General features: G+C 38.8%; 1 protein-coding gene across 1 annotated transcript in view; it reads left to right on the top strand.

Moving 5' to 3' along the window:
* Window positions 1–27,839, top strand: part of MAP3K4 (mitogen-activated protein kinase kinase kinase 4) — a 111,112-nt gene that overhangs the window by 24,353 nt on the left and 58,920 nt on the right. Inside the window, exon 2 of the mRNA XM_088023808.1 lies at window positions 15,855–16,045. Coding sequence (XP_087879934.1) covers window positions 15,855–16,045 — 191 coding nt within the window. The remainder of the gene's footprint in view (window positions 1–15,854; window positions 16,046–27,839) is intronic.

Below are 27,839 nucleotides of genomic sequence, written 5' to 3'. Positions count from 1 at the left end.
CTTAATATATTGGAAATTTTGTTTGGATGATTCTAGCTAAGTTACACAAATTTAGTGACATTTTGTTTCTATTAATTTTTTTTCCCCCTCACCAGGAGAACTTAGAGTAATAGAACTACTTACAGTTTTTCTGATGAGCACACATGAGGAACTGCCAAAAATGCTATATATTTGTTTGGTGCTCTGGTACTGTCCATAGTTGAGAAGTGTGTCATTTTTGATAGATTTGTATATTTAAGTGATACCAGTTTTGTCTGTTAAATCTTAACTTTTAGATCTTTTATACTCCTTTTCAAAAATTAAGTCTACAAAGAATCTTTCTGATCTTATGTAAATTACAGAAACTGGGACCCAGAGCATTTTAATTGCTATAAAATAAATGGGTTGGATTTGATTATTTGTAAGTGTTTTAAGCTCTAAAATGAGATGATGTTTGCTTTTTTATATTAATTTATTTTTGTATATAAACAAAATTTTCCCTCTTCTTTGTTTCCTATAGTAACTGCTATATGATTCTATCATAAAATCCTTAGGTACATTGTGGAGTTAGTCACTTTGAAAGTCAAATATTGCTTTTCCTTATATATATTATGGAGTAGGTAGTGTATCATTTCATTATAACACTAAAAAAATCCACAGAGCAATTTTTAAATTAAAAATTTATAAATACATTGCCTTTTATTTATTTTATTTATTTTATTTTTATTTTTTAATACATTGCCTTTTAGTGGTATACAATAAACTATTTCTATTGTATTTTGAATAAACTTAAATATGGAACAGGTATTTTCAGACATTGGACAATAAGACTATACCCGATTGTCATCCCTGAGACAAGGGAGACAAATGAAGTGAGCCCTATAATTAACTTGATTTCCCACCTAGAAGTTGTTCCAGATTGTGGTGCAGGCAGGGAAATTGCAGGAAAAGCAGAGTGGTCTTGAATTGAGGGAGCAGGTTGGAGTTCAGGGAGACTGAGGCAGTTGGAAGTTGAGGGCAGAGTTCTGGAGAAGAAAGGGTGATATTGGAAAGAGCTCCAGAAATCTATGTCAGGCCCCTTTGAGTGTTTGAATACTAGATGCACTTGCATAGGGTAGAAACTCTGCAGGGTTAAGCAAGGAGCCATTGGGAAACTGTGAGCTGAACGTTCCCAGAGCTCACGTGTGACTTGGAGGCACTTGAATTCCCACGGGTCAAAGTGGAGTTCTTGTTGTGTTGATCACTTAGGATGTGCGATAAAGATTTGGAAGATTCAAATCTTAGTAATGGGGTGGCTGTTCCTAGAGTGAAAGCACTCTAAGCAAGCTGGAAAACAAATCTTGAAAGGATAAAGTGGAATTGGAAATAATAGCTTGTTAAAAAAAAAAAAAAGTCCAATATTCTTTAAAGACAGCAAAATCCAGATACTCAACCACATAGAATTATAATGTCTAACATCCAACCAAAAATTACTAGATATGCCAATAAGCCCTTAAAGATGACCCATAACCAGGAATCAAGTCAGCCAATAGAAACAATCCCAGAAATTTCAAAAATGATAGAAGTGGAAGAAAGCGTTGTTAACATCTGTTACAATTATATTCAGGTATTTAAAGGAGAACATGAACATTGGAGAAAAAATAAAAGATATAAAAAAGACCAAATGGAACTTCTGAAGATGAAAAATACAATTTCTGAAATGACAAATACACCAGATGGGATTTTCAACAGACTAGACACTGTAGAAAAAAAATTACTGAACTTGTGGACCTAGCAATAGAAACTATGCAAAATGTACAAAGAGAATAAAAACCAGAAAAAATGTACAGAACATAGTGATGTGTGAGAACATATCAAGCAGTTGGCATATGTAATTGGAGTTCCTGAAAGAGGAAAGAAAGAGGGAAAACTGGGAAAAAAATTTAAGAAATAATGACTGTAAATGTTTCAGATTTGATGAGCACTATAAACCCATCGATTAAAAAAAATCTTATGAGCCCCAAGAATGATAAACACAAAGGCAACCATCACTGGAAAAAAATCACTGCTTAAATCTCTTGTTCTTCTATAGTCTCTACCCTTGTCGGTCTTATAAATAACTTTATTCTTGTAGTGTTTCTTCTGCTCTCACATTTCTAGTATCGTATTACATGAAACATTCTCCTTTTCTCTCATTTACCGAGCCTTAGTATTCCATGTTAACTTACAATTTTTTTTCTTCCCAGAAGGCTTTGCCTTTATTGTATTTAGTTATAGCTTTGATTATGAGCCATTTAAGGATTTATTTATTCCTAAATTAACTGTGTTACTAAATTAAATGTTAATTTATTTTCATTAACCACTTTTGCAGGGAGTATGGAGGATTGTGTTATCCTAAACCTAAAACAACAGTGTGTCACAAAGATTGAAAATTATTTTCTTACTTGGTTCACTTTATGACATTTATATGATTTTTAAGTCAGTTTTGTGTGAAGCCAGTATTTGTGGTTGGGAGGGAATTTGTCTCTCTTCTTGGCTACTGTAGAACTGACCTTGTGGCTTAAATACTGATTTTGAAATAGTTATGCATCTGAAACCTTTATCCTTTGAGTGTCTAATACATGTCAGGATGAGATATTTTGAAAAAGAGAACCCTGCTAGATGTGTGGTAAATATTGTCTAGGTCATTGCTTCTTTACCTTTTTTGGGTCATAGATTGCATTTGAGAATCCGATGAAAACTGTGGACTTTCGACTCCTCTGAAAAATGCACGTAATAAAAATTTACGTTCAGTTTCAGGGGATTCATGGTCTGGTGACTGAGATATAAAGTTTTGATACATTAACTATTTTTTTGCATTTCCTATATTTTTTTGTACACATTCCATTTAATTGTATACTGTGAGACATTTCTTTCTGAAACTTGTAGGTGGTGTTTGTTTTTAGCATACACAGGACTTTTAGGCCCCACATTTCCAGTAAATTTCATGTTGGCCTTACGTATTCAACCACAGTTACCAATTATGTTCTCTTGAGTGACGAACGCTATATAATTAAAATAGGAGCTTTTATTTTTTCTTCTAAAATTGTTTTAGACCCATTTAAATTTTTTCCTAGTTTACATTGTTTTTAATTAGAAGAAAGTTATATTTTTCATGAGACACCTTTGGGTGTGTACATCTTTAATTACATCTTTGGTGTTGGGTAGTGTTTTACTTCTTCGTTGTTAATGTGCCATTTCTAAGGATTTCATAATCCCTAAAGGCATTGTTCCTGTCAGGTGAGCAATTCTTTTTCCTCTTTTGGCTCCCAACCAGTGAATTGGTCTTGCGTGTTGAAATAGTATAGACGGTATAGCTGTTTAGGTTGACTTTAAGACTGAATAGTTGAGAAGCCTGTGGTTGAAAAAGGCTGCGTAGTGCTAGAAAATTGTGCCTGTCTGTACACCTGTCTGGTAGTGTCCAGTGATATGGTAGCTACTTAAAAGAGAAAGGCAGGTTTGCTCATGTCTGTCCCCTACTTAATGCCCATCGTGGCCGCACGTTTCTGTCAGGGCAAAGGGCACAGCCTAACTGCCAGCTCCCTGCTCCTGTGCGTGCTCCTGTTCACTCTGCCCCCTCTGCTCCGGGTCCCCATGGCCTTGCGGTTTCTCCAGTGAGCCCTGCACTCTTCGGTCTCAGCTGCTTCTCCTCTCCTTGCTCCAATCCTGGCCTTCAGAGCTTTCGAGTCTCGGCTTCAATGTTCCTTCTTTAGAGAGGTGGCCTTTGTTATCATCCTCTCGGGTCTCGAGGCTCGATCCTGTCTGCAGTGTGCTTTATAATCTTCTGTAGCCTTATCGAGGACCTCAGATTAAAGATGTGTGTGTGTACTTCTGTGCTAAGTGTCTAGTTCTTTCTATGGACTGAAAGCTCTGGGAAGGCAGGAATGGTGCCTCTCTTGTTCAGTGACGTGTTTTTCAACTCTTAGCACAGCACTTGTCCAGTAGGGCCGTTGAATGAGTGACATGGTTACTGTCCTGGAGGAGCTCATCAGGTTGCTGACACACTTGGCGCACACAGTGAAGTACGAAACAGTTAGCGTGTATTTTGAGCTCTAAATAGACCAATCACTAGAAGAAAGACCCAAGAAACAAAAAAACCCAAAGTGAATAAAATAAAATAATATACATTTAAAATTTTTATATTGTCCTGTGTCTCCTCTCTTACATAGAGTTCTGTTCTGAATGAAAAAAGTTGCTAATTTCAAATTGCTCTCTAATTTATTTATTTATTTATTTTTTTAAAGATTTATTTATTTGACAGAGAGAGACAGCGAGTGAGGGAACACAAGCAGGCAGAGTGGGAGAGGGAGAAGCAGGCTTCCCTGCTGAGCAGGGAGCCTGATGTGGGCCTCGATCCCAGGACCCTGGGATCATGACCTGAGCCGAAGGCAGACGCTTAACGAATGAGCCACCCAGGCGCCCTTGCTCTCTAATTTAAAAGGCTCGTTTTTCTGTCCCTCTAGGGAGGAGTTTTATGCTCTTTTTTAGACATAAACACACACAGGTTTACGCAAAACGAATGGAAACACTAGCCTGATCTGAAGAATACTGTCTTAGAGGACCAGTATATTGGTGTTTCACGGAAGATAGGGTATAATTCTTGGATGTGGTAGGGAAGGTAAGTAGCTACCTGAAGGAGAGAGGATTTGAATTATACCTTTTATTTTATATATAGAAGTAAGTAGGGCAAGCAGAACCCTCATTCTTTTTTTTGTTCATTTAAACTGTAGTCACACTGTGGGTCCCCAGCTGAATTGAGACTCAGTATCTTAGCCAAACTAATGCCGTTATTTATAGGCGAGGGAATTTAGATGTGGAATGGTTAAAAGACTTCGGCAAAGATGTGAGTCCTGCAGCTGAGCAGAGAACTAGATCTCTGAGCTGTCCCCATGCTTTCTCCAGCTGGTAGGGACCTCCTTCCACAGGGGGGGTAACCCTCTGTGTCTGCCACTGGGAGAGGGCAGACATTCCAGGGACCAGGCTGGGAGTGCGAGGGGTCTGGGCATGGGGTTAGCCCGGGACTCCAGTTCTGGCCCAGACCCTTTCCAGCTGAGCACACAAGGCCCAGACCCTTTCCAGCTGAGCACACAAGTTACCTTTGCAACTGTTTTTCCTGTTCTGTAACATTAGGAATTGCCATAGTACCTGCAGGGGTCATCAGGAAGATTAAATGAGGTAACATTTGTAAAGTGCCTAATTGACTACCTAGTATATAATAGTATATGATGATGAGTACCTCTTATAATCAATGCAAATTGGCCTTCTGGGCAAAGAATCCTTTCTAAAATGGATCCATAAGGCTCTGGCAAGGATTAAGTGAAATTATATATGAAGGTTAGCATAGTGCCTGGCAAATGGTCGGAATTCAGTACCCAGTGGTAGCAATTATTATACTGTTAGAATGGAAATTGTTCATTGCTGTGTAACAAATTATATAGCTGCTTAAAAACATGGAAATCTGATGCATATCCCCGTTTTGGAAGTTACTATTTTAAGTGGCATTTTTTCACCTATCACTTGAAATTTTTTTACAACCACTATCATCAGTTATATTGATAAAGAATTGCTTAATTTTATAATATTACATTTTTCCTTTAGTCCTGGTTCTTAGTCTTTTGTACCTGTACGGTAACCCCAAATTTATTCAGCATTGCCATGAAACTGTCCCCTACAACGTTATTAAGGTAATTAATTAATTCTAAAATAATTTTTATTATAGAATAGTTTAGATTTAGAAATAATTGCAAAGATCGTGTAGAGAATTTCATTATTTCCTGTGCCCCATTTCTTCTGTTGTTAAATCTTACTGTGTACATTTGTCACAATTAGTGAACCGGTATTGACACATTATTCTTTACTAAATTCTGTGCTTTGTTCAGATTTTGTTCATTTTTCCCTGATGATGTTTTCCCGGCTCCGGACCCCATTCAGGATATCCCATCACATGTAGTCATGTCTCTTTAGCTGCCTCTTGGCGTTTATAGTTTCTCACTTTGTTTTTGATGACTTCAATAGTTTTAAGGAGTACCAATTAGGTGTTTTGTACACTAGTCCTCTGGTTGGGTTTGCCTGGTGTTTTTATTGTGGTTTGACTGGAGTTCCAGGTTTTGGGAGGATGACCACACAGATGAAGTGCTTTTCTCATCATATCAGGGCACATGTTCTCAACATGACTTTTTACTGATGCTCTTCACCTTGACCTCCTGGCTGATGGCTGTCACCTTGACCTCCTGGCTGATGGCTGTCACCTTGACCTCCTGGCTGATGGCTGTCACCTTGACCTCCTGGCTGATGGCTGGTAGTGTTTGCCAGCTTTCTCTACTGTACAGTTACGTTTTTCCTCTACTTTTCCGTGCTCTGCTCCTTGGAAGTAAGTCACTGAAAGTGAAACCCACACTTAAGTCGTGGGGAGTTAAACTCCACCTCCTTGAGAGGGGAGTATTACATAAATTATTCAGATTTTTTCTGTATAGGAGATTTGTCTCTTCTCCCTTTTATTTTTTTTTTTTAGTAATTATATCAATATGGACTCATGGATTCATGGTTATTAATTGGGTATAATTCTGTATCTTTATTTATGACTTGGATCTTTCCAGCTTTGGCCAATGGGAGCTCTGCTTCTGTGTCCTTCTAAAGTACTCCCTTTGGTTTGTTTTTTGTTTTTTGAGCACTTCCTCACTTGCTGGCACTATAAGGTGCTCTAGGCTCATATTACAACTTCCCCTTGCCCCAGTCCTGGACTCAGCCATTTCTCCTGGGAGTCCTGGTTCTTCTGCTGGAGCGTGGTATTGGAAACCAAGATCTGGTCTCAGGTGAATGAGTTTTTTCTGTGCTGATGTCGAAGCAGAGGCAAGAGATTTTATGTCCCAATTGTCCTAATTGCGTTCCTCACTTTTCTTTGCACTTTTACTTCACTGAAGACCCTGGGAGAATAGATCCCACATGCTTTTATTTCCTAGATCTGTCCTCCCAAGAGGTGGGGTGCATCTTTTGAATGTGTGTACGTGTCACAGGGCATATTTATAGTTAACTATTTAAAAAAATCCAAGTCAGAACGAATGATAACTCGAGCTAAGGAGATTCAAGACCGCTCATGTGCTTCCTACAGTAAGTAGCTCTTCAGTTACTTGATTTCCAAGAATGACAGGGAGTAGTAATTCATGACAGGAAATGTTTTATTTTTTTCCACTAATTAATTCAAAGGAATTTAAAAAAATGTTCTCATTTGTAAGAGTAGGTAGAGGGACATCATAATTCTTTTTGCTACCTTTGAAGTTTTAAACATTTTTCTTGTTTCTCTTTAAACTCTGTCATGTTTTGTGTGCACTTGGCATAGAAGACCCTTTGTTTGCTTTTCCTCCCAGCTTCAGTCCAGTTTTTCATCTTCCAACTTTTCCTGTTGAAGCCCCACAGTTCTCTTTGGCTAAGCCTAAAACAACCTTTCGAATGAATTAGCACTTTAATTTTATGTTTTAATTTTTATGTTTAATTTTATGTTTAATTTACCTTTTGATTTTTTTTCGTTGGCATTTCATCATCAAATGTATTCACAGCAAGACTGACGTGTGCTTATTTTCACTTCTTGTAGTGAAAGGACATACACCTGTGCTCCCTGCATCATTCCCCTGGTTCAACCTCTTGTACTGCCGGAAGGCCCCAAATAGGTGCATCTCAGAGGGCTTTTGTTCCATTTTGATTGTGTCCTTGCTGATCTGTATAAATATGATCTAGTGTTGATTTGCAGAATTTTAGAAAAAGGTGTAGGTATCGATGCACCCAACATATTTTAGGAGCCACCAGAACTGGTAAAAATAAGAAAGTATACCTGAAAATGTCTTATTCTCTGCCCTCTTGTTTTTAAGTCTTCAGCTCTTTGTAGCAAAATTGCAAAAATAACAGGAATAATCACATTCGTCTTTTCATCTGTAACATGACTCCTATGTATTTATACATCTAGAACTTATCTCTCTTTCTCTTTTTGTTTCTCTCTCTCTTTCTGTCTCTCTCTCTCTTCCTTTGGTTCTAGTTTTTTTTCGAGTAGCCTTCTGTTTAACCAGAAGTGAAAGATGATAATATGAAGTCTTTAAAGCATTTCGTTACATTTGTTTATGTGGTTTTATAAGACTTAATTTTCTGAAAGCTTTCATCTGAAACTATTTTTTTAAACAGTGTATAATTATTTTTATTTCTTAATCATGAGCAGAATTTATCCATGTGGAGTAACTTTTTAATCTTTATGTGTTCTTTTTTGTTCTACTTAGTTTAGGACTGATAAAATATACCTTGTAAATCCATGAGTGACACAAAAGACTTTTGCTAGAGGATCTAAGTCAGGCCGACCTTATCCATGCAACTACTTAACCCTTTCCAAGACCTGACCTTGTCCATTTCTTCTATAAAACATGTCTACTGATGCTCCCAGCATCATGGATGCGTATGGCTAATAGGCTACTCTCTAGAATACCTGTGACTTTCTGTTTCCACCAATTGAAATATATGCTTCTCAAGAGTTCCTTGTTTGTTCCTAAATCTGTGTAGGTCTATTGTATGTTTTAATTGTTATTACATGCTTTAGTAAACTCTTATACAAATATATGAAATGTGAATGCAAAAGAGAATTGTGGTTTCTCTATAAACGGAATTACAGTGCTTTGGAAAGTCTCAAGATAGGTCACAAAGAGAAAATTGCTATCAAGTAGGTATAGGGGAGAGCTGTTAACATTTAGGAAGAAAAATCATGAAAATCCAGAAAAAATTGTTCCATGAAAGTCTTTAGATTCTTGTTCTATTTTAAAAAAATCGAGAGTGTAGATTGCAGATACTGCACTTGGTTGTGGTGTATGTGACTCATGCATTCTCTCAGGGAACCACACTACAGGGCAAGGCTGTGCCCTCATCAAAGTGGTGATGGATTTAATCTCATTCATGGGCTTAAAGTGAAAGTAAATGTTAAGTTTCAGATGTGTGGTAGTTATCTATTATAATTTAACAAGCCATACCAAAGCTTAATGGCTTAAAATAAAAAGCATTTATTATCTGTTACGGTACTGAGTAGTTCTTCTGCTTCTCATGGTGTTGGCTTGGGTTCAGGGACAGCTGGAACGTCCAAAATAGCCTCACTCACAAGCTAGCAAGATGGTGCTGGCTGTCAGCTGGAAGCTCAACAAGACTTTGACCTCGCTAGGTTCTCCTTCATGCAGCCTCTGGCTAGGCAGGGCTTCAAAGACTGTGGCAGTCTCAGGGTAGCTGGACTTCTTACCGGGTGGCTAGCTTCCCCTGAAGTGCACAACTGTAACTGGCCCAGTGTGCTTTGATTACATCTCATTAGTTAACACAGGCACAGGGTCACCCCAGATCAAGAGGAGGTGATTATAGAAAGGTGTGAGTACTGGGAGGCCATCAAAGTAAACAGCCACCAGAGATGTTTCAGTTTTTTAAGTGTGCATGTTTCATTTTTAATGCTTTTGATATGTATTTTTTAAAATTAACTGGCTAACCACAGGTCCCAGTGACATTTGATAAGAAGGCTTCTAATAAATGAAAGTGTTCGCAACAAACTTATTTATAGTAATTTGATTAAAACTTGTATTCTCACTAATAAGAGTGGGGACATAAGAATTTCAGCCCATGTGAATCTGATTCCAAAAACATTATTCCTTATACTATACCCCATTGCCGTTGTTTTGGATAGTAGATAGTTATCTTGGCACCTAGGGTTATAAGTATCACAATAACATTATTGGCAGAAATCAACCATCGTTTAATTCTTGCAGCCTTTAAAAAATTACATTCTTCAAATAATGGTGATTGCATTTTATTAGAGTTGAGATAATGATTAAGTCTAAAGTATCAAAGATAACATTATTTGCCTCACAAATTCACTTATTCAGCAGATAGTTACGGGCACATAATCTGCACCAGGCACTGTTCTAGACAGTGGAGAAACAGTGGTAAAATGATAGGTGGGGTCCCCACCCTCAAAGAGCTTTGAGTCTAGTTGGGGGGGATAGTTCTTTTTGTTTCCATGGGACATCTTTTTTTTTTTTTAATCTACTTCTGTTGAAAAGATAAATTTTAGTTTAAAAAAGTCTGTCTTGAAAACTAAGTAGGTTTGTCAAAATCTTGTACTCTGAATCAATGAAAAAGTGAACTAGCGAATGTTGGATAAGTTTGAGGTTTGACAACAGCTTACATGGAGGTTAGCTGATAAACGTTCAGCGATAGGCTGGCAATATAGATCGACTAACTTATTCATTAATTGGCTCTTACAATACAAACCAACCATGCGACCTCAAATTTAGCTTAGCTCCTTTTGATGTATAACACCGGCCACGCAAACTATACAAGTTCTTAAAAAAGGAAACCTAGAAAATCTACCGTCTCTGCCTCCCTCTCTCTCCCTCCTTTTCCCTCAGCAGCAGAAGTCTCCCTTTAATCATTATTTTATAGAGAATAGGTTAATGAGGAGGTAGAGGTGGCAAAGAGGACCTCAAACAGGTGAGTACTGTACTTTGTAAGTGACTAAAATACCTTATTTCTAAGAACTTTTCTAAAGAACTTATAATGAAGTTTTTTTTTTTTTTTTTTTTTTTTTTGGGCTTTTGCAAAACCACAGATATTTTTGAGCTCATCTAATCCAACTTCATTATTTTGTGGATGAGCTATTTCAGGCACCATGTGGTTTACCTACTGTGTCACAGCAGAACTATGTAACCCCAAGTTACTTGAATTTTTGTCCTGTCTTCCACACATTTTCCATTGAAAAGTGACACCAAGCCCTCTCAGGTTGAGTTCAAGACATACTTTAGTTAGACCAGAGTCTATGTCAAGTGAATAGTACTTTAGTAAAGTTTTATGTTAAAAGAGTGAGACATTGTTTTATGTGACTGTCAGAAGTTTAGCACCAGAAAGAAATTTCACATTTGTGTGTTTTTCAACACAAATAAGGCCAGTGTTTCAGGGCAATTGATGTAGACCTTGTACTACTTTCCTTATCCAAAATAATTGGTATCCATGGGAACATTCTGAACCAATCAACCTACCACATTAGCTCATCTCACATGAGCTAATACAAAATGAGGTCTTGGATGGTTTTAGTTAATTGAAATGATGCAAGTACTTTTGAACAACGCCACTAGTGTTTATATTCCTAGATTTTGTGTATAAAAATTTTTTAACAGAAAAAAAGAGAAAGTTTTGCTTGATTTCCCTTCCCACTCCCTGTTTTATATTGCTTCTAGGTTAAGACTCCCCAAACTAAGTTGTTTTTCTCTGGCTCCTTTTACAATTTTTCTCTTCATTGTTAGTTTTCAGCAATTTGATTATGATATGCATAATCAAAATCGATAGTTTTCTTAAAGTTCTTTTAGGAGTTTGTGGAGTTACTTGGATCTGTGAACTTGCAGTTTTCTTCAAATTTGGAAAATTTTCAGCCCGTAATTCTTAAAAGATTTTTTCTGTGCCTCCCTTTTTTCATTTTGGATTCTAATAACACATACACTGCTTGATATTGTCCCACAGATAACTGATGCTCTGTTCTTTTTCTTTTTTTTCCTTAATCTTTTCCTAATTCATATTGGATAGTTTCTGTTGCTTTGTCTTCAAGTTCTTGGATCTTTTCTTCTGCCATGTCTCATTTGCTTTTAAATCCCATCCAGAGTATTTTTCGTTTCAGATACAGTTTTCATCTTTGCAAGTTCTGCCTGAGTAATTTCTGGTCTGCTTATTGATTTTTTTTTTTCCTTGTTAGGGTCATAGTTTCCTTTTCCTTGGTAACTTTTGATAGGTTGCCACACATTATGAGTTTTATTTATTGAATGCTAGACTTTCCTTTAAATATTTTTGGACTTTGTACTGACATGTGTTAAGTTACTAAGTTAACTTGGGTAGAATGTATTAACATTTCCAATAAGTCTGAATACCATCTTGATGGAGTTAAGTAAATCCTAAGAAAGTATTAAATGCATAACTTCGCCTTTATATAATGTCTGTTCTAAAATTTATTTTAATTATGAGTTATATGGTGGCTGGCAGCACCATATGGCATTTTTTCTACCTCTTTTTCCGTGTGGCATAATGATTAAAGAGTGTGAAATATACTGTTTTATCTTATTTTAATGCATTGTTTATGACAGTATTCCTCTTTGCTTCCATGTGATTCTTTGTTTGCTGTTAGAATAATTAAATAATTTGGAAATACTTTGAAATCAGTCGTGTTTATTGTATCTGTGTGAGGGTATAAAGACTTTGTTTCATGATAGGTGCAGGTTTAAAAACAAGAGATCTTGAGCTTCTGTACAAGTATTACAGGAACTTAGTCTTCTACTTTTATTTGGAGAGTGCAGCCAAATGAAATTTTCCATGTGTAGAGAATAACTTGTCCATAGTTGGATGATAGCACAACACAAATATTTTTTCTGTTTCCCCAAATTAAGTTTTTCATAAAACTTAACGTTTTTATTATATGTGCTGTTTTTGACTCTTTTTATCTGCTAAAGCACCAGACTTATTTCCATCCTATGTAGATTAGACAGGGGTACTTATTTGAAAAATAAACTCTCTTTCTCTTGAGATCATGAGTGTGTCCTTAGCCATGGGGGTCTGCCCTTGGAGACTTGGCTTACTGAAGTTTGGACATTTTCAGTCCCTCTTCAGTAAATCCTCTTCCACTTCCACTTGCATTTTATTAACTTATTCATCTACACAGTACTGCTGGGTACTAGTAAAACATACCATCTTATATGCTTGTTTTATATTTTAATGTTTTCCACATAGCCATTTATTTCCAGTATTTTGATTATTTTGAATATTCACAACTGAATTTCCTGAAGTATTTTAGAATGTTGACTTTACAAATTATGTATTAGTTTTTATTTCTTAGTTTTAGAAAGATTATGTCAGGTATGCATTCACCTATCTACTAAGACTGCGACTTAGCCTTCGGTCTTCTGACTCCTGAGTTCAGTCTCTCCTCACTGCTGCGAGCATGTTCTAAATGAGGTCTTGGATGTTCCTTTATCTGTCTCCATTTTTCTCTTTAGCCTGGTATTCCTTGCTGTCTGGCCTCGATATATTGAACTGGCTGAATGTTTGCACTGTAGTTTTGTAGTGATTACCGTTCTAATATATGAAATATATTATTGTGCTAAAAAACACTGAATGGTTTTCAACACTATTCTAGAAACTTGGAGATACAGAAGTAATGGAATACATTGTCCTTCCTTACCATTGACCTTATCTTTTTGGGGAAGAAAAAAGTTATAGTATTGAATTTGAAAGAATTTAGAAGATGCTACAGATGTTAAAATGGTCTCCAGTCCTGTACCGTGCTGAACTAAGGCAGACTTCTTTCTCTCTCTCCTTTTTTTTTTAAAGATTTTTATTTTATTTTAGTTTATTTTATTTAAAGATTTTGTTTATTTTTGTTTTGTTTTTAAAGATTTGTTTATTTATTTGACAGAGACACAGCGAGAGAGGGAACACAAGCACGGGGAGTGGAAGAGAGAGAAGTAGTCTTCCCGCGGAGCAGGGAGCCCGATGTGGGGTTCCTTGAGAGAGAGAGGACAAGCAGGGGGAGAGCAGCAGAGGGAGAGAGAGAAGCAGACTCCCCGCTGAGCAGAGTGCCTGATGGGGGGCTCCATCCCAGGATGCTGGGATCGGGACCTTAGCTGAAGGCAGACACTTAACCAACTGAACCACCCAGACATCCCCAAGATTTTTATTTTTAAGTAAGCTCTGCACCCAGCATAGGGCTCGAACTCCCATCCATGACTGAGCCAGCCTGGTGCCCCTACTCTTAATGTTATGCAGATGAGTAAGGAACTCAGGTTCTTTCAGTGGGTGGTGAATGGGTTCGGTGACTTCCGAGGCTTATAATAGGAATAGTAGCAATCATTGAGTGAACCCCGTCTATTTTCACTCTTTTGTTAAGCATGCATTATTAGGGGCGCCTGGGTGGCTCAGTTGTTAAATGCCTGCCTGGGGCTCAGGTCATGATCCCGGGGTCCTGGGATCGAGCCCTGCATCGAGCCCCGCATCGGGCTCCCTGCTCTGCGGGAAGCCTGCTTCTCCCTCTCCCACTCCCCCTGCTTGTGTTCCCTCTCTCGCTGTCTTTCTCTGTCAAATAAATAAGTAAAATCTTAAAAAAAAAAAAAAAAGCATGCATTATTGGATTTAATCCTCATTGGAGTCTTAAGTATTATCCTTATTTTGTAAATGTGCAGTGTGGAGATTTTAAATAATTTGGCTAAGGCTTGCATAGCTAATAGCCAGCATAGTCAGGATTTGAACCGAAGTCCCTCAGACCACAAAGTCTGCAGTGTTAATCATTCCAAAACTGTGCTAGTAAAGTGAGCACTACAGCCCAGGGAGATGAGATTAACAACCTTGTCATGGATAGCCGTGTCTTCTCATCAGCTGAATCGACTATTTTACAGTGAGTGTAGAAGAAGTGGATAGAGGGAATTTCCAGTTCATCTGGAAGTTGTATTATTTGTTGTGTGACTCTGATGCTTCGGTTATAGATGTGGTTAGCCTAAGGGAATACGTATATTTAAAACTTACTTCTAACTTTGCTCACAGTTTTATTTGTTGTAGTTAGCTTTCAGGGTATTTCATTTGTATGTCTTAAGTATGTGTGGGGGCACAGTACTCACAGTGCCTAGAGTAGTCTTGTCGGTTAAATCAGTTTTGACCTGAGGGATTCCTCACGGATTTCAGTGCTGTAAATTTATATAATTCTGCAGCATTTTTATTTTTTGTAAGTTCGTTTTCTGAAGTTTTATTTGTCACTATAACTCAATAATAATGATGCCATCTATTTTAGAGTGGTTTTTCTTTTTCCATCTTGATTTTGTAATACCTTTGATTTTATATCAGGATATAAATTGCCAGGAAGAACACTGGTTCTAGCTTGGATATAATTTGGAGTTATGTTTGTAAACCATGAGGTGTATTTTAGAAAGAATATTCAGAACGGCATAGACTCTGGTGTATATCTGAAAGGAACTTCATGATTGATTCCTTCTGTTTGCTGTTTGGGGATTGTATTTGTTCTGTTTGTATCAGTAAGTTTTTTTGTTGTTGTTAGCTTTGCAAGAAAAAGAACTTCATCAAAATAGTGATATTATTTGAGAAATCGGCTGGGGATAGAGGATTGACAGGAAACATTACCAGAGAACAAGTTGATGAGGAGTTGCATTTCGAAGATAAAGAGAAGCTAATTCCTTTTTCTTCTTCCGCCGTGTCCTTCTCCCCGCTCCGCGCCCCCTGAGCTCTGCACTGTGGTGGTTCGCAGAGCACAGAGAAACACTGGCCTACGCTAAGTTGTCAGTACCCCCCTGCTTTGCTGCTCCCATCACAGTAGAACGTGCCTATGCCTCCTGCTGTGTGTGCTTCGAAAGGAGGAAGCGCGGCCCTGAGGTCCGGGGCAGGGCTGTACTTGCCCACGGGTCCCCGAGCCTCCGGTGCCTGGCACGCAGCTGCATACTCCGTTCTCGCTCAGTTGTATCTTCTAGTCCTTTGCTCTCCTTCTCCTCAGTCTGTAAGTCTTTAGGTTTAAACTCATTTCTTTCCGAATCCCATAAACAGCAGAAACTGCACCCCGGCTCTGCTCGTGCGGTCCTCGTGTTGTCCGGGCTCCGAGCAGAAGCCGTCACACACATGTTACTCCCTTTGGGCGAAAGACAAGTTCTGTGAGTGCCACTAGTACAAATAGAGGAGAAAGACCGCATTGCTGAGGAGGAGACGGAGCCATAGAAAAGTTTTACAAAGAGTATTTAAAAGAAGCTTCAAGTAGTTTAAGTTTGAGGTCACTTAATACATTCCTGAGTATTTTCTTTGCTTTCTGTCTTTCATAGGCAAGAGTGCATATTGGGAGATTCAGCTTGCAAGAATTCTGAGTCTGATCCAGAGGACTTTTCAGATGAAACCAATACGGAGAACCTTTATGGCACTTCTCCCCCCAGCACACCTCGGCAGATGAAACGCATGTCTGCCAAGCACCAGAGGAATAACGTAGGGAGACCTGCCAGTCGATCTGGTTTGAAGGGTGAGTCCGGTACTGGCACTTTTGATACATAATCTGTGTAATCCTTTCTACGATAATGTTTTTCTTTTTATCTCCTATTTGATTTTAATGCTGCTTTTAAATTTCATTTCTTAATTTTTGAATTACCATTAGCAGTATTGTTAATAAAGGAGAAAATAATTCTCCAGAGATAGAAAGGTTTGTCCTGAGTAATTGTTAAAGCCGATGGTGTGAAGCATTTGTATTTCTTTTGGTGAGTAGAAGAGGCCAAGTGTGCATGAATCTGTGCACTCATCTAAGATGGCTGCTGGTAGATGAGCGAGATGGCTTTTTTTTATTCTTTGAATCGCTAGCTTTTGTCTTCCAGACATCATGTAGCGGGCAGTTTGGGAGCGGCGGAGCCAGGCTTCCCTAACCAGTCTGTGACCTGTGCTCTCTGTCAGTGACTCTGGTGCTGCCCTAAGTGTGCACAGCCCGCCTCCTTGCTAAAGCACAGTGCCTGGATGGTACCCCACACCCAGTCACCACGGACAGAACTTCTGTTCTACTTTTCTCTTCGTTGGGAATCTCAGAGCCCAAATAATGTTCTGTTCCTAGAAACTGGGAGTGTTTTCTGTTTTCGTTTCATACTTCCTCCAGCATGTCACAGCTGTTCTTTCCTGAGGTAGATAAATCAAATCGTGGTGACCTGCTGCCTCCTTGTTCCCTGCTTTCTGGCTTAGATCCTCAGGTCACTGAAGCCTTATGGTTTTAGAATTCTCCTATTAATTTTAGCAAGCCACTTGTCCTAAAACTGATCTCATAGCTTTTTGGAATTCATTCGTCTCTTGCTGCACAAAGTATAGATTTTATTCTTTATTTTATCTGAGAAATTTCCCCTATCACGTGCTCTCCCTTACTGACATCAAGTTCATGCCCATTTCTCCCTTTCTTTGGCCCATGTTCTTCCTTTCTGTTTGGCCAGATTCCCCTTCCCACACGTATCTTCCACACGTTGACCTCTTGTGGTTGTAAGGTGGCAAGTTTACTCTGTGTCCCTGTTGGAGCCCTTCCTCAAGAAAGAAAGCAGGCAAGAGAAACGGATTTTGTTGTATTTATTTGCTTGGGTGAAATCTTGCCCCAGGAAGAATTCCTAAGCAGTAATAGTCTTTCTTTTCCACTGGGAAGGTGATTTTTTGCTTTCTTCTTTTATTTTAAGGAGTTTTAAATTTTTCAGATTACTTAATTATTTTTAAAGTAAATACTTACATAAATACTTACATAAATATTTTAAAGATTTTATTTATTTTAGAGGGAGAGAGAGAGTGTGTGCACACGGGTGGCAGGAGGAGCAGATGGAGGGGGACAAGCAGCCTCCATGCTGAGTGTAGAGCCTGACGTGGGGCCTGATCCCACTATCCTGAGATCATGACCTGAGCCAAAATCAGGGGTCAGATGCTGAACCAACCAAGCCACCCAGGCGCCCCAGGATTTTTTTATTTTTATGGAATCTCTGTACCCAATATGGGGCTCGAATTTACAATCCTAAGAGCAAGAGTCACATGTTCTGCTGACTGAGCCAGCCAGGCCCCCCGATCTTTTGCTTTATTTACACTAGGATGTTAACCTGTGACCTGTACTTATTACCCCCCTCAGGAACTTGATAGCTTTCAGTTGCAATTCATCATCTTTAAAATCAATCTTTATTCATTTTCTCAAAGATGTCTATAGAAGTTCCTTATCCAAAACAGGTGTCGCTGAAGTAGCATCTGCTGAATCAATGTTAGTTAATACAGTTTTGCTTCAAGCTGGTAAAACTGAGAAGATGCCAATAGCACATCTGCTTTTTCTTCACTTGTTGATCCCTACTATTTTAGGATAGGAGTTGAGGGCATAATGCTCACATTTTATAGATTGAGAAACTGAGGTCTAGAATTTTTAAAGCAACTTGAGGCCAGAAGGCTTGAGATAGGGACAGGACTATTTTTAGAAATAGTTCTCCTGGTACTTGATTTGGACTTTTTCCTAGTGTAAGCAGTGGATGTTAAGCTTACCTGAATGCAGTACTTGAGTTAACTCTACTGCCTTACTAATCAGTCAGAAAACCAGTCACTAGATTTTTTTTAAAAAAGATTATTAGAGAGAGAGAGAGAGAGTGGGCACGTGTGTTCATGGGGGCGGGGAGGGGCAGAGGGAGAGAGAAACGAAGGAGACCCCATGCTGAGCGCAGAGCCTGACACACGGCTCCATCTCAGGACCCTGAGATCACCACCTGAGCTGAGACCAAGAGTCGGACACGTAACTGACCGCGTCACCCAGGCGCCCCCAGTCACTGGCTCTTTGTTGAGCTCCTGCTGTCCTTCCGGGGTGTGTGGGAAATAGAAGATGGACATTTGTCTCTTTTCCTTCAATTTCTTTCAACTGTTTGTTCCATAAAATTACAGAATCTTAGATCTGGAAGGGGTCTTAGAGACCACTTATTCCAGTTCCTGCCATTTTTCAGGTAAAGAAATGGATGGCCATACGTCTTTTGACTTGTACCTGTCTGACAGCAGACCTAGGAAACCAAAATCCTTAAAAATGTACTCTTTTTACTTACTGTAAAAGATTACGTGTTATAGGAAATTTAGAAACTACGGACAAAAAGAAATAAAAATACCTGCAAACCCAATATAGAGAAATAATAACTGTTACCCTCCGTGGTGAAAGCCCCATCTCGTGTGGGAAGCATGCAGGTAAACAGGCCGTGCAGGCTCACGAAGTGGAGCTGGGATGAAGGCTGGCGAGGAGAGGCTGCTGTGGGTGGCCACAGCAGGGGGTGGGAAGCCCTGAGGCTCGAAGACTTGTGGAACGAGTGACATTTGTGCTATGACCTGAAGGCTGAGGCCGGGAGACCCATATTTCAAACTAGTGTGTGATTCATGATAATATATTGGTCCCTTAGTATTTTCAAGAGCTTTTAGAATTAGTTAGGTTGGTCAGATTTATTTTAAAAGCTTTCCAAGGAAATATGAACTGGTGCATTCTTTCTTTCTCACTGCCACAAGCAAAGGCTCTCTGAATCATACTATTCACTTTAGAACTGCAGTCCAAGTTGGACTCATCTTTTTAATAAATGTCACCAATAATATTTGCATTTTTCTGGTTATCTATTGCTGTGTGACAAACCACCCCAAAACTTAGTGGCATGAAAGAACAACCATTTTATTGTGCTCATGATTCTGTGGGCCACATATTTAGGCAGGTCACAGCTCGTCTCAAACCCATCGTGTCTGGAGCTTTAGCTGGAATGGCTCAGTTGGCTGGAGATGTTGTCATGGCCTGGATAGGGCCCTAAGTGTGAGCTTTCAGTTCCTCTCCACATGGTGTCTGTGGGTCTTTGTGGTCCAAGATGGCTCCTTTACTCACATGTCTGGCATCTGGGCTGAGAGCTGGCTGGCATTGTTTTTGTTTTCCCCACATGACCTTCCACATGGCTGTCCTGGGATTCTTCACAGCATACTTGTTCCTGGGTAATTAGAATTCTTACGTGGCAGTTAGCTTCCCCTATAGCAAGTGTCGTAAGAGATCAAGGTGAAAGTTGTAAGGGTTCTTAGCTTAGGAAGTCACATAACACCACTTCTGCTGCATGCTTTGGCCACACAGGGCCACCAAAAGTCAGTGTGGGAGGGAACCAGCCAGGGCATTTCAGCAGCAGGAGGTGTGGTTGTGGGCTGTAAGGGACTAGCTCCTACCTGCATTTGATATAAAGCTTTCGGGAATTTGTGTCCGGTCATTCATACTCTCTTTATGCCTCCAGCCCCTCTCCTTTCGTAAATGCAGACATCATAAGCATTCCTGAAGGACTAGAAGGACACAGTAAGGTAACTGAGGGCACCATGTTGCAAGGAGGTGAGAGTAACCATTAATTTTTTTTTTTTTTAAGTAATGGTAGCCATTGTCATAAACTGATTATATGGATATGAGTCTTTAAATATTTTTATTATTATAGGCTCAGAGTAACAACTACTAATCTACCGTAGTAACTAACTACTATAGATTTATTTTTTATAATTGGAAATTCAGTCCCAGGCCACTTTCTAACCAACTGGCTGTAAATTGAGAGTTCCCATGAGACCCTCTTCAGGTTCCATAATTTGCCAGAACTGTTCACAGAACTCAGAAACACACTTTACTTGCGTTTATGATTTATCATAAAGGACTCAGGAATAGCCAAATGGAAGAGATGCATGGGGCAAGGTGTGGGGGCTGACATGGACCCTCCGGGTCCTGCCGGCATTAGCCTCCCACTGCCTGGATGTGTTCACCAGCCTGGAAACTAATCACATACCCTTGTTAAAGAGTTTTTAAAGAGCTTAATCTTCAGGTTGCCCCCCTCCAATGCCTTTCTGGGAGGTTAGGGTGGTGGGTGGCGGGGGGTGCTGAAAGTTCCAGCCCACTAAATATTTGCTCCTTCTGTGACCAGCCCCATTCTGAAGCTATCCAGGAGCACCCTTTAAGTCACCTCATTAGTATAAATATAGATGTGATTGAAAGGGGCTCCTTATGAATAATAAAAGATGCTCCTATCACTCAGGAAATTCCAAGAGCTTTTAGCAGTTCTGTGCCAGGAACCTGGACAAAAACCCAAATACATTTCTTATTATACCTCAGTGAGCAACTGCTAGCAAAGATATGAGGAGATGGCAGCTTTGATACAAGGCTAATGGGAGTGTAAATTGTCTCAATCCTTGGGGGAGGGTAATTTGTTAATACAGTCAAGTTGTGGTTGGTTATGTCCTTGACCCGGCAAATCCACTACTGGGAGTAGACTTTTAGAGAAGTTCCTGCAAATGGGCACAACAAATCCTGCAAAAAGATTCATTGTGTCATTCATTGTTTGTGATTTCCAAGCATACTATGCAGTTGTATAACCACCAAGCAGGGTAATTCAAAACAAGTGCCTGTCATGGTGGTTGTCTGAGCTGCCAGGGGACTTAGGAGAGCGGAGACTGGCGGGAAGGTGAAGGACATAGGTGAGGTCGCCATTGTTGGGATGGGATGGCGGGGGGACGGGGTGTGTGTGTGTGTGTGTGTGTGTGTGTGTGTGTGTGTGTGTGAAGGATGGAAGAGGTGAGGTCGCCATTGTTGGGGCAGGATGGCAGGGTAGGGGGGGGTGAAGGGCAAAGGCGAGGTCACCACTGTCGAGATGGGATGTGGGTGTGAAGGATGAAGGTGAGGTTGTCATTGTTGCAGCGTTTTATTTCTTGCTTTATGTTGGTGGACTCTCAAATGACTGCCAGTTTAGAAGTTTACAAAAAGATATTTTATCCAATTTTTGCATTTCCCTGGGAATGTTAAAGACATTTTTGTTTTTAAAGCATGAACTTCTGCTTTTAGAAGCTGTGATAAATATGATAGCAATGTTATGATGTCTAAGTGTGAACAGTTAGTTCCTTATTACCTAAGAAAAGTCAGCTATGTGACATCCTGACTGATGTAACCTACCAGTTAAGCTCTTGAATTAGCTCACTGACCAGGCTTGATTTCATACTTTGATGAGTAGCAGGATTTAATTATTGTACTTTTGGATAATGGTAAATAACTGCCAAATTATAGTAATTAAGATTTTAAAAATTTTTGGACAATAATTAGTCATATATAGCTGTTCTTCTTAAGATTGGTTTAAGGGAGAGAGAGTCAAACTATCTCATCCTTAAATTTTTGTGCCTTTTAATATAGCAGAAGGAAGTAAATCTAGTTCATCTCACAGTTTAAATAGGTTAAATAAGAATTAAAACACTCAAGCCACGTCCTCTTCAGAATGAATCTGCCTTGTAAATCAGTATCAGTTCCATTTTGCTAGCAATATTATCATATACTGCAATAGCCAAATTATAGAGATAGAACGAATATCTTAAGATAATTATATCAGAATTTGAACTTATGTGCATACACATATATACACATACTGATTGCCCTATCATAAATATCTCAAAGTATATGTGTATGTGTGTGTACAAGTCTGTGTTTTTGCTAACAGTAGTAAGATTAGCAACTTGCTTTTGAGAGTATAATACTGCTGTAAAATTGCGCTGATAAAATGGTTACAAGTCAAATTCAGTCTGTAGAGTTCACCCTTGAACAATGCCGGGGTGAGGGTTTGATGGTCAACCCCCTGCAGAGTCAAAAATTGGTGTATAACTTTTGACTCCCCAACGACTTAACTTCTCATAGCTTACTGTTGACCAGAAGCCTTACCATGACATAAATAGTTGAATAACACATATTTTGTATATGTATTATGTACTGTGTTCTTCCAGTGGAGTAAGCTAGAGAAAATAAATTTTTATTTATTTTATTATTATTATTATTATTTAGAGAGGGCCGGGGAGGGGCAGAGGGAGAGAGAATCTTAAGCAGGCTCCATGCCTGGTGTGGAGCCCATTGCAGGGCTTGATCTCACAACCCTGAGATCATGACCTGCACCTAAATCAAGAGTCAGATGCTTCACTGACTGAGCCACCCAGGCACCCTGAAAAGGAAATGTTTTTAAGAAAATCTAAGAGAAAATACATTTACGGTATTTATCAAAAAAAAATCCGTGTATAAGTGGACCTGTGCAGTTCAAACCCTTATTGTTCAATGGGTCAGCTGTATAGTCAGTCACATGATTGTTCATTGTTAACTAGAGTGGACCTAAATCTGTATTTCAGCTCTTTAGTGTAAACCCAGCCTGACAGTCAAAGCTCTGTTTCAGGCTGTCCACGTGCAGTCTCACTGTGGCATCCATACTCGCTTCTTTTTGCCTTTGTGTCTCTTCATGCTCTTCTTCTCTGGCCTAAAAGATACTCTTGACTTCTTGCTACCCTTGTTTGAGCTCTGTCCGTTCTTCAGAGCCCCCAGTCAGGTACGTGGTGTTATTTAAAGTCTTTACAGATTAGTTACCCGCTATAATCTGCCGTTTATGACACTCAGGGTCTAACCTTCCCTTGGGCAGTCAGTACTGGTCTGTGAGCACCTGTGACAGGTGTTAACAGTGGTGTGATGACACGAACATGGGTTAGATCCCTGTCCTAATGTTTACCATCTGTTGATGTTCCATGGTAGTCTTCATCACGTTGTTGTGAAGATTATGACAGTCTCTGTACAGCTCCTACTTGAAAATAAGGGGGTTGACGAAAGCAGTGTTTCCCAAAAATGTGCCATTCTAGCCAGGTTGAATCAGAGACGCTGGGAGTGGGCCCAGGAGTCTGCATTTTAGCAGGAACCTAAGTGATTCTTAATGTTGACTGATATTTGAGAACCATGAATTCGATCTCTAAGCCCCTGCAGATTGTGACATTGCTTGGACAGGACATCATTGCTCTAATGACCATCTCACACTTAAAGGTAAAGAGCAGCCGTCTGTTTATGCTTACTCACTTGAGAGCTTGAGGAAGGCCCGTGTGTTGAATATGGATAGTACTCGTTTGGGAGAGCAGAAGTATTTCAAGGACTTGATAAAAAATACATTTTATACATATTCTAAGGAGCCAGGTCTAGATGTGGATGGGGGGAAAATTCAGTTGACTCTCTCAATCTGTTTACACTAGTGAACCATATTGCTTGTCATTGGTTGCTTTTGGTTTCATTATAAAATTTTTTTTCTTTTCCTTTCATGCGCTTCTGATGAGGCAGGAATTATTGGTGATTGGCCAAAGGAAAAAGTAGCTACTTTGGAAGATCGCTGTAACGGCACTAACCAAATCACACCGTTTAATTTACAGCCACTCAGGAGATCAGACGTCCCACCATTAGTCTCCCTGAAGTTATTACGGACTAGGTTTGTAATACTATGATGAGAACTTGTCGTGTAATAATACGTTTTGTCTACTTTTGATTTATTCTCCTGTTCAGAAGCTGTTTGTATTTGACTTGTTATTAATTGCAGAGGGATTTAGTTTGAAAAGAAAACTAGACGCAGAAACAAACTTGTCCATTATTAAAAGGCTTTCAAGTTATTATTAAAAGTTTTACAGTCATGTCAGATTGGGTACAGACAGAATATAAAGGGCTTGGGAATAAAAACTGTGTCTCAGCTTATAGATTTCTTTGCACCCCCAACACCGTAGTACTTCTCAGTCTCCCTTAATGGACAGGTGCCTTATGGTTTCATAGAGGACAGCCTGGTCACTGATTGCTAGGAAATACTCTTGTGTTTCCTTTGCCCATCACAAATATATTATTTGAAAAGTATAGCTACCGATAAAATAAAGAGATTGATTTTTTTTTTCATAGTAGCTAGACTAGGGCTTAAGTCTATTTTAAGTTTAAATTACATCATTTTAAAACATGGTGATGTATCAGTTTCCATTTGTGTATGTTTTTTCAAAACCAACTTGATTTTTTGTTTTGAAAAATTAAAAAAAAAAGCTCTTATGTTCCATCTTGTGCCTTTCTCTATTTGCTTTTCTTTACACACATTGTAAATCCAAATAAGCCATTGCTTTATGTAAACACAAAATTTTTAAAAATTGTATAATATACCATTTTGTATGCTGTGAGGTAAGCTTAACAAGATTTGTATGTAATCTGCAAAAATTAGTTTCTTAGGCTACTAAAATTTGATTCTTCTTATACTGAAAAATGGGACTATGGCATTTTTTTCCCCTCTTGAGTCTTTTTAATTATTGAAATAAAGATCAAGGCTGAGAAGTTTTATCTTTTAATATTTTCATGCTTTGAATATTAGCTTCCTAGAAAATATAGCATAGTTTTGGGCATAATGTTTATAGCCCAGTCTTGAGTTACGAAAAACTATCCTAGCTACTCTCAGTTAACCCTTTGTTTTCCTTAGAATCTTTAAATCATGGATTACAAGAACATTTATGAGTTACATAAGCCAAGTAATATGTTTTCACTGTTCACTATTACTTTCAAATTATAAACGGTATGCAAACATTCTCTGGGCATTATCAATAATGTTACTGTATATCATTTTATAAAGTTTTGTTAGGATCCTAAATCCTAAGCTAAAAAAATTGTTTTTTGTTACATAAATATTTTATTTCTTTGATTCAAAACCATTTATTTGGATGTATGTACCAATACAACATTCTCTTCTAGGTCTGCATTGCCTCTCTTCTGTACACGTTTCTTGGATGTTCTTACATATTCTATTCTCCTGGTATTAAATAACATGTGTATATACTGATGACTTCCAAATCTATATCTTTGGATTTCTCTCCTGCGCTCGAGACCCACATCACTTACCTACAGATATCACCAGCATAGCTGTCCCATAGACCCCTCAAATTTAGTGTATTAAAAACTAAACTCATTATCTTTACCTCTAGCCTTAAACAGTGATACCACGTATGTCATTTTGTGTTTCATAGTGACAAAGTATAGTATCAATTCCTATCTTGAAAAATAAAATATAGTGGAGTTAAATTTGGAAGCACTTGTTAGCTTTGCTTTCAAATAACCGTTGTTTTACCAAGTAGAGATGAATGCTATGTGTCTGCTATGTCAGTAAAGGTATGAAGAACACAGAGAAAACATTGAAGAGGAGACAAAGACCAGGCTTGGACAAATTTTTTATGAATGAATATTGATAGGCATTTGTAGCTAGAAACAAAATTATGAAGAAATTTTTTGAATGGATTGCATAAAAAGTTTTAAGACCTTTAGAAGTAAGATAGATTATGGGGCGCCCGGGTGGCTCAGTCATTAAGCATCTGCCCTCGGCTCAGGTCATGAGCCCAGGATCCTAGGATCAAGCCCCGCATCAGGCTCCCTGCTCGGCGGGAAGCCTGCTTCTTCCTCTCCCGTTCCCCCTGCTTGTGTTCCCTCTCTCGCTGTGTCTCTCTCTGTCAAATAAGTAAATAAAATCTTTTTTCAAAGAAGTAAGGTAGATTAAAACTACAGATAAAAATTCGATCATTTAAAAATATTGGTAATTAAAAAGTAATAATAACCGTTTTTATATTAAAATGTAGCAAAAATCCCTATAGGCAGATAAAATCCTTTTTGATGGATCATAAAGGAAATTAGTGCGCATGCATGCCTGTAGGGGTGGGGAAGGGGCAGGGGGAGAGGGAGAAACAGAATCCTAAGCAGGCCGTATGCCCAGAGCGGGAACCCAGTATGGGGCTCAGTCTCATGACCCTAAGATCATGACCTGAGCAGAAATCAAGAGTCCGATGCTTAACTGACTGAGCTACCCAGGTGCCCCTAAAATTCTTCTTTTAAAACTATTTTAATTTAAATTGATTAGAAGGTAAATTGGTTTTAAACAGGATTTCTTTAGTGAATTGATTTTGGGTATATCAGTTTGTTACCCATATAAATATACCCTATTTCACCAAATCTAAGGCATACTAGAATATGTTTTAAGAAAAAAAAAAATGCTTACAATTGATGACACAGTGTGGTTTTTAAAAAAAAGAAAAAATTTTTTTTTTATTATTGAGAGAGCAAGAGAGAGAGCATAAGCAGGGGGAGTGGGACAGGGAGAAGCAGGCTCCCCACTGAGCAGGAAGCCCGATGCGATGCGGGGCTCGATCCCAGGATCCTGGGATCATGACCTGAGCCGAAGGCAGCTGCTTAACCAACTGAGCCACCCAGGTGCCCCGACACAGTGTGTTTTTATACTAAGATTTTTTATTTTTTATTTACTGAAAGAACCCTTTTTTATACTTTTTGATATTTAGATACAGGATTTAAAAAACTATTTGTTACTTATGTTGTGTGTGTGTGTGTGTGTGTGTGTGTTATATATTATATATATAAAAGAAAAAGTAAAACATTAGTGAATATGTTTCTAAAACTTATTCATATCATCAGTTATAAAACATATTTTAATTTCAGAGATGTTAAAATACAGAATGTGTGAGCTGGATTCAGTGACACAAAGTATATCTTGGATGTGGAGGGGAGACTGGAATGGGGTTTTAGGTTTGGCCATTATCAGTATATGAAGTGGAAGCGAAGATTACACAGGGAGGGGAAAGTAAGGCAGAGGAGATTGAAGAGTGGAACTCTGAGAAACAGCGTTTTCTGGAGTGAGCCGGGTTCCAGGGAGGAAGTTTGAAAAAGAGTGACTTGGGAAGTAGAAAAGAACCCAGAGACTGTTTTATCTAGAAAGCAACAGGATGAAGGGATTTCAGTTAAGGCAGAGGTGGTTAATAGTGGCAGAAATGCCAAACAGGAAGGAAGGGGGGTTGTGTTCATTTCAAAGCTTGGGAGGAAAATTAATAGCACCTTTTATAACTGACGAGAAAGTGTGATGTTTACTTTCTGTGCATTAATTTTGAATGATTTTATATGCCAGTTGAGGCAAATGATACTGAATTATTCTGTATGTCTTCAATTTTGTTAATGCTAAATTTAAAATGTTATTGTTCATTTGTGGGAAAGAAGAAACCAAGGAGTAGAGTAAATTAACATTTTTACCTATTATCTGTCTTTCATTTTTTTATGAGAATAATCTGAAAGTGCTTAAAGATTCTTTGCTCAGTCTATTTCATTTTACTAATGAGAGAAATGACCCAGGAGGGATGCCTGGGTGGCTCAGTCGGTTAAGCGTCTGCCTTCGGCTCAGGTCGTGATCCCGGGGTCCTGGGATCAAGCCCCATGTCGGGCTCCCCTCTCAGCGGAGAGCCTGCTTCTCCCTCTCCCTCTGCCTTCTGCTCTGCCTACTTGTGCTCTCTCTGTCTCTCTGTCAAATAAATAAACTCTTAAAAAAAAAAAGTGACCCAGGAAACTTCCGCGGTCTGCTCCAAGTTAAATACATTCAGTTCACGGCAGAGGCAGGGATGGGATGTGTTGTGTTTTTGTTTTTTAAGATATTTATTCATTTAGGGCGCCTGGG

The sequence above is a fragment of the Eumetopias jubatus genome, unplaced genomic scaffold (genome assembly GCF_037043125.1).
Source record: "Eumetopias jubatus isolate StellerSeaLion01/CBP00866 unplaced genomic scaffold, mEumJub1_p1.0 scaffold_6, whole genome shotgun sequence".
NCBI lineage: Eukaryota > Metazoa > Chordata > Mammalia > Carnivora > Otariidae > Eumetopias > Eumetopias jubatus.
The sequence above is the reverse complement of the archived record's forward strand: the minus strand, read 5'-3'. Positions and strand labels throughout refer to the sequence as shown.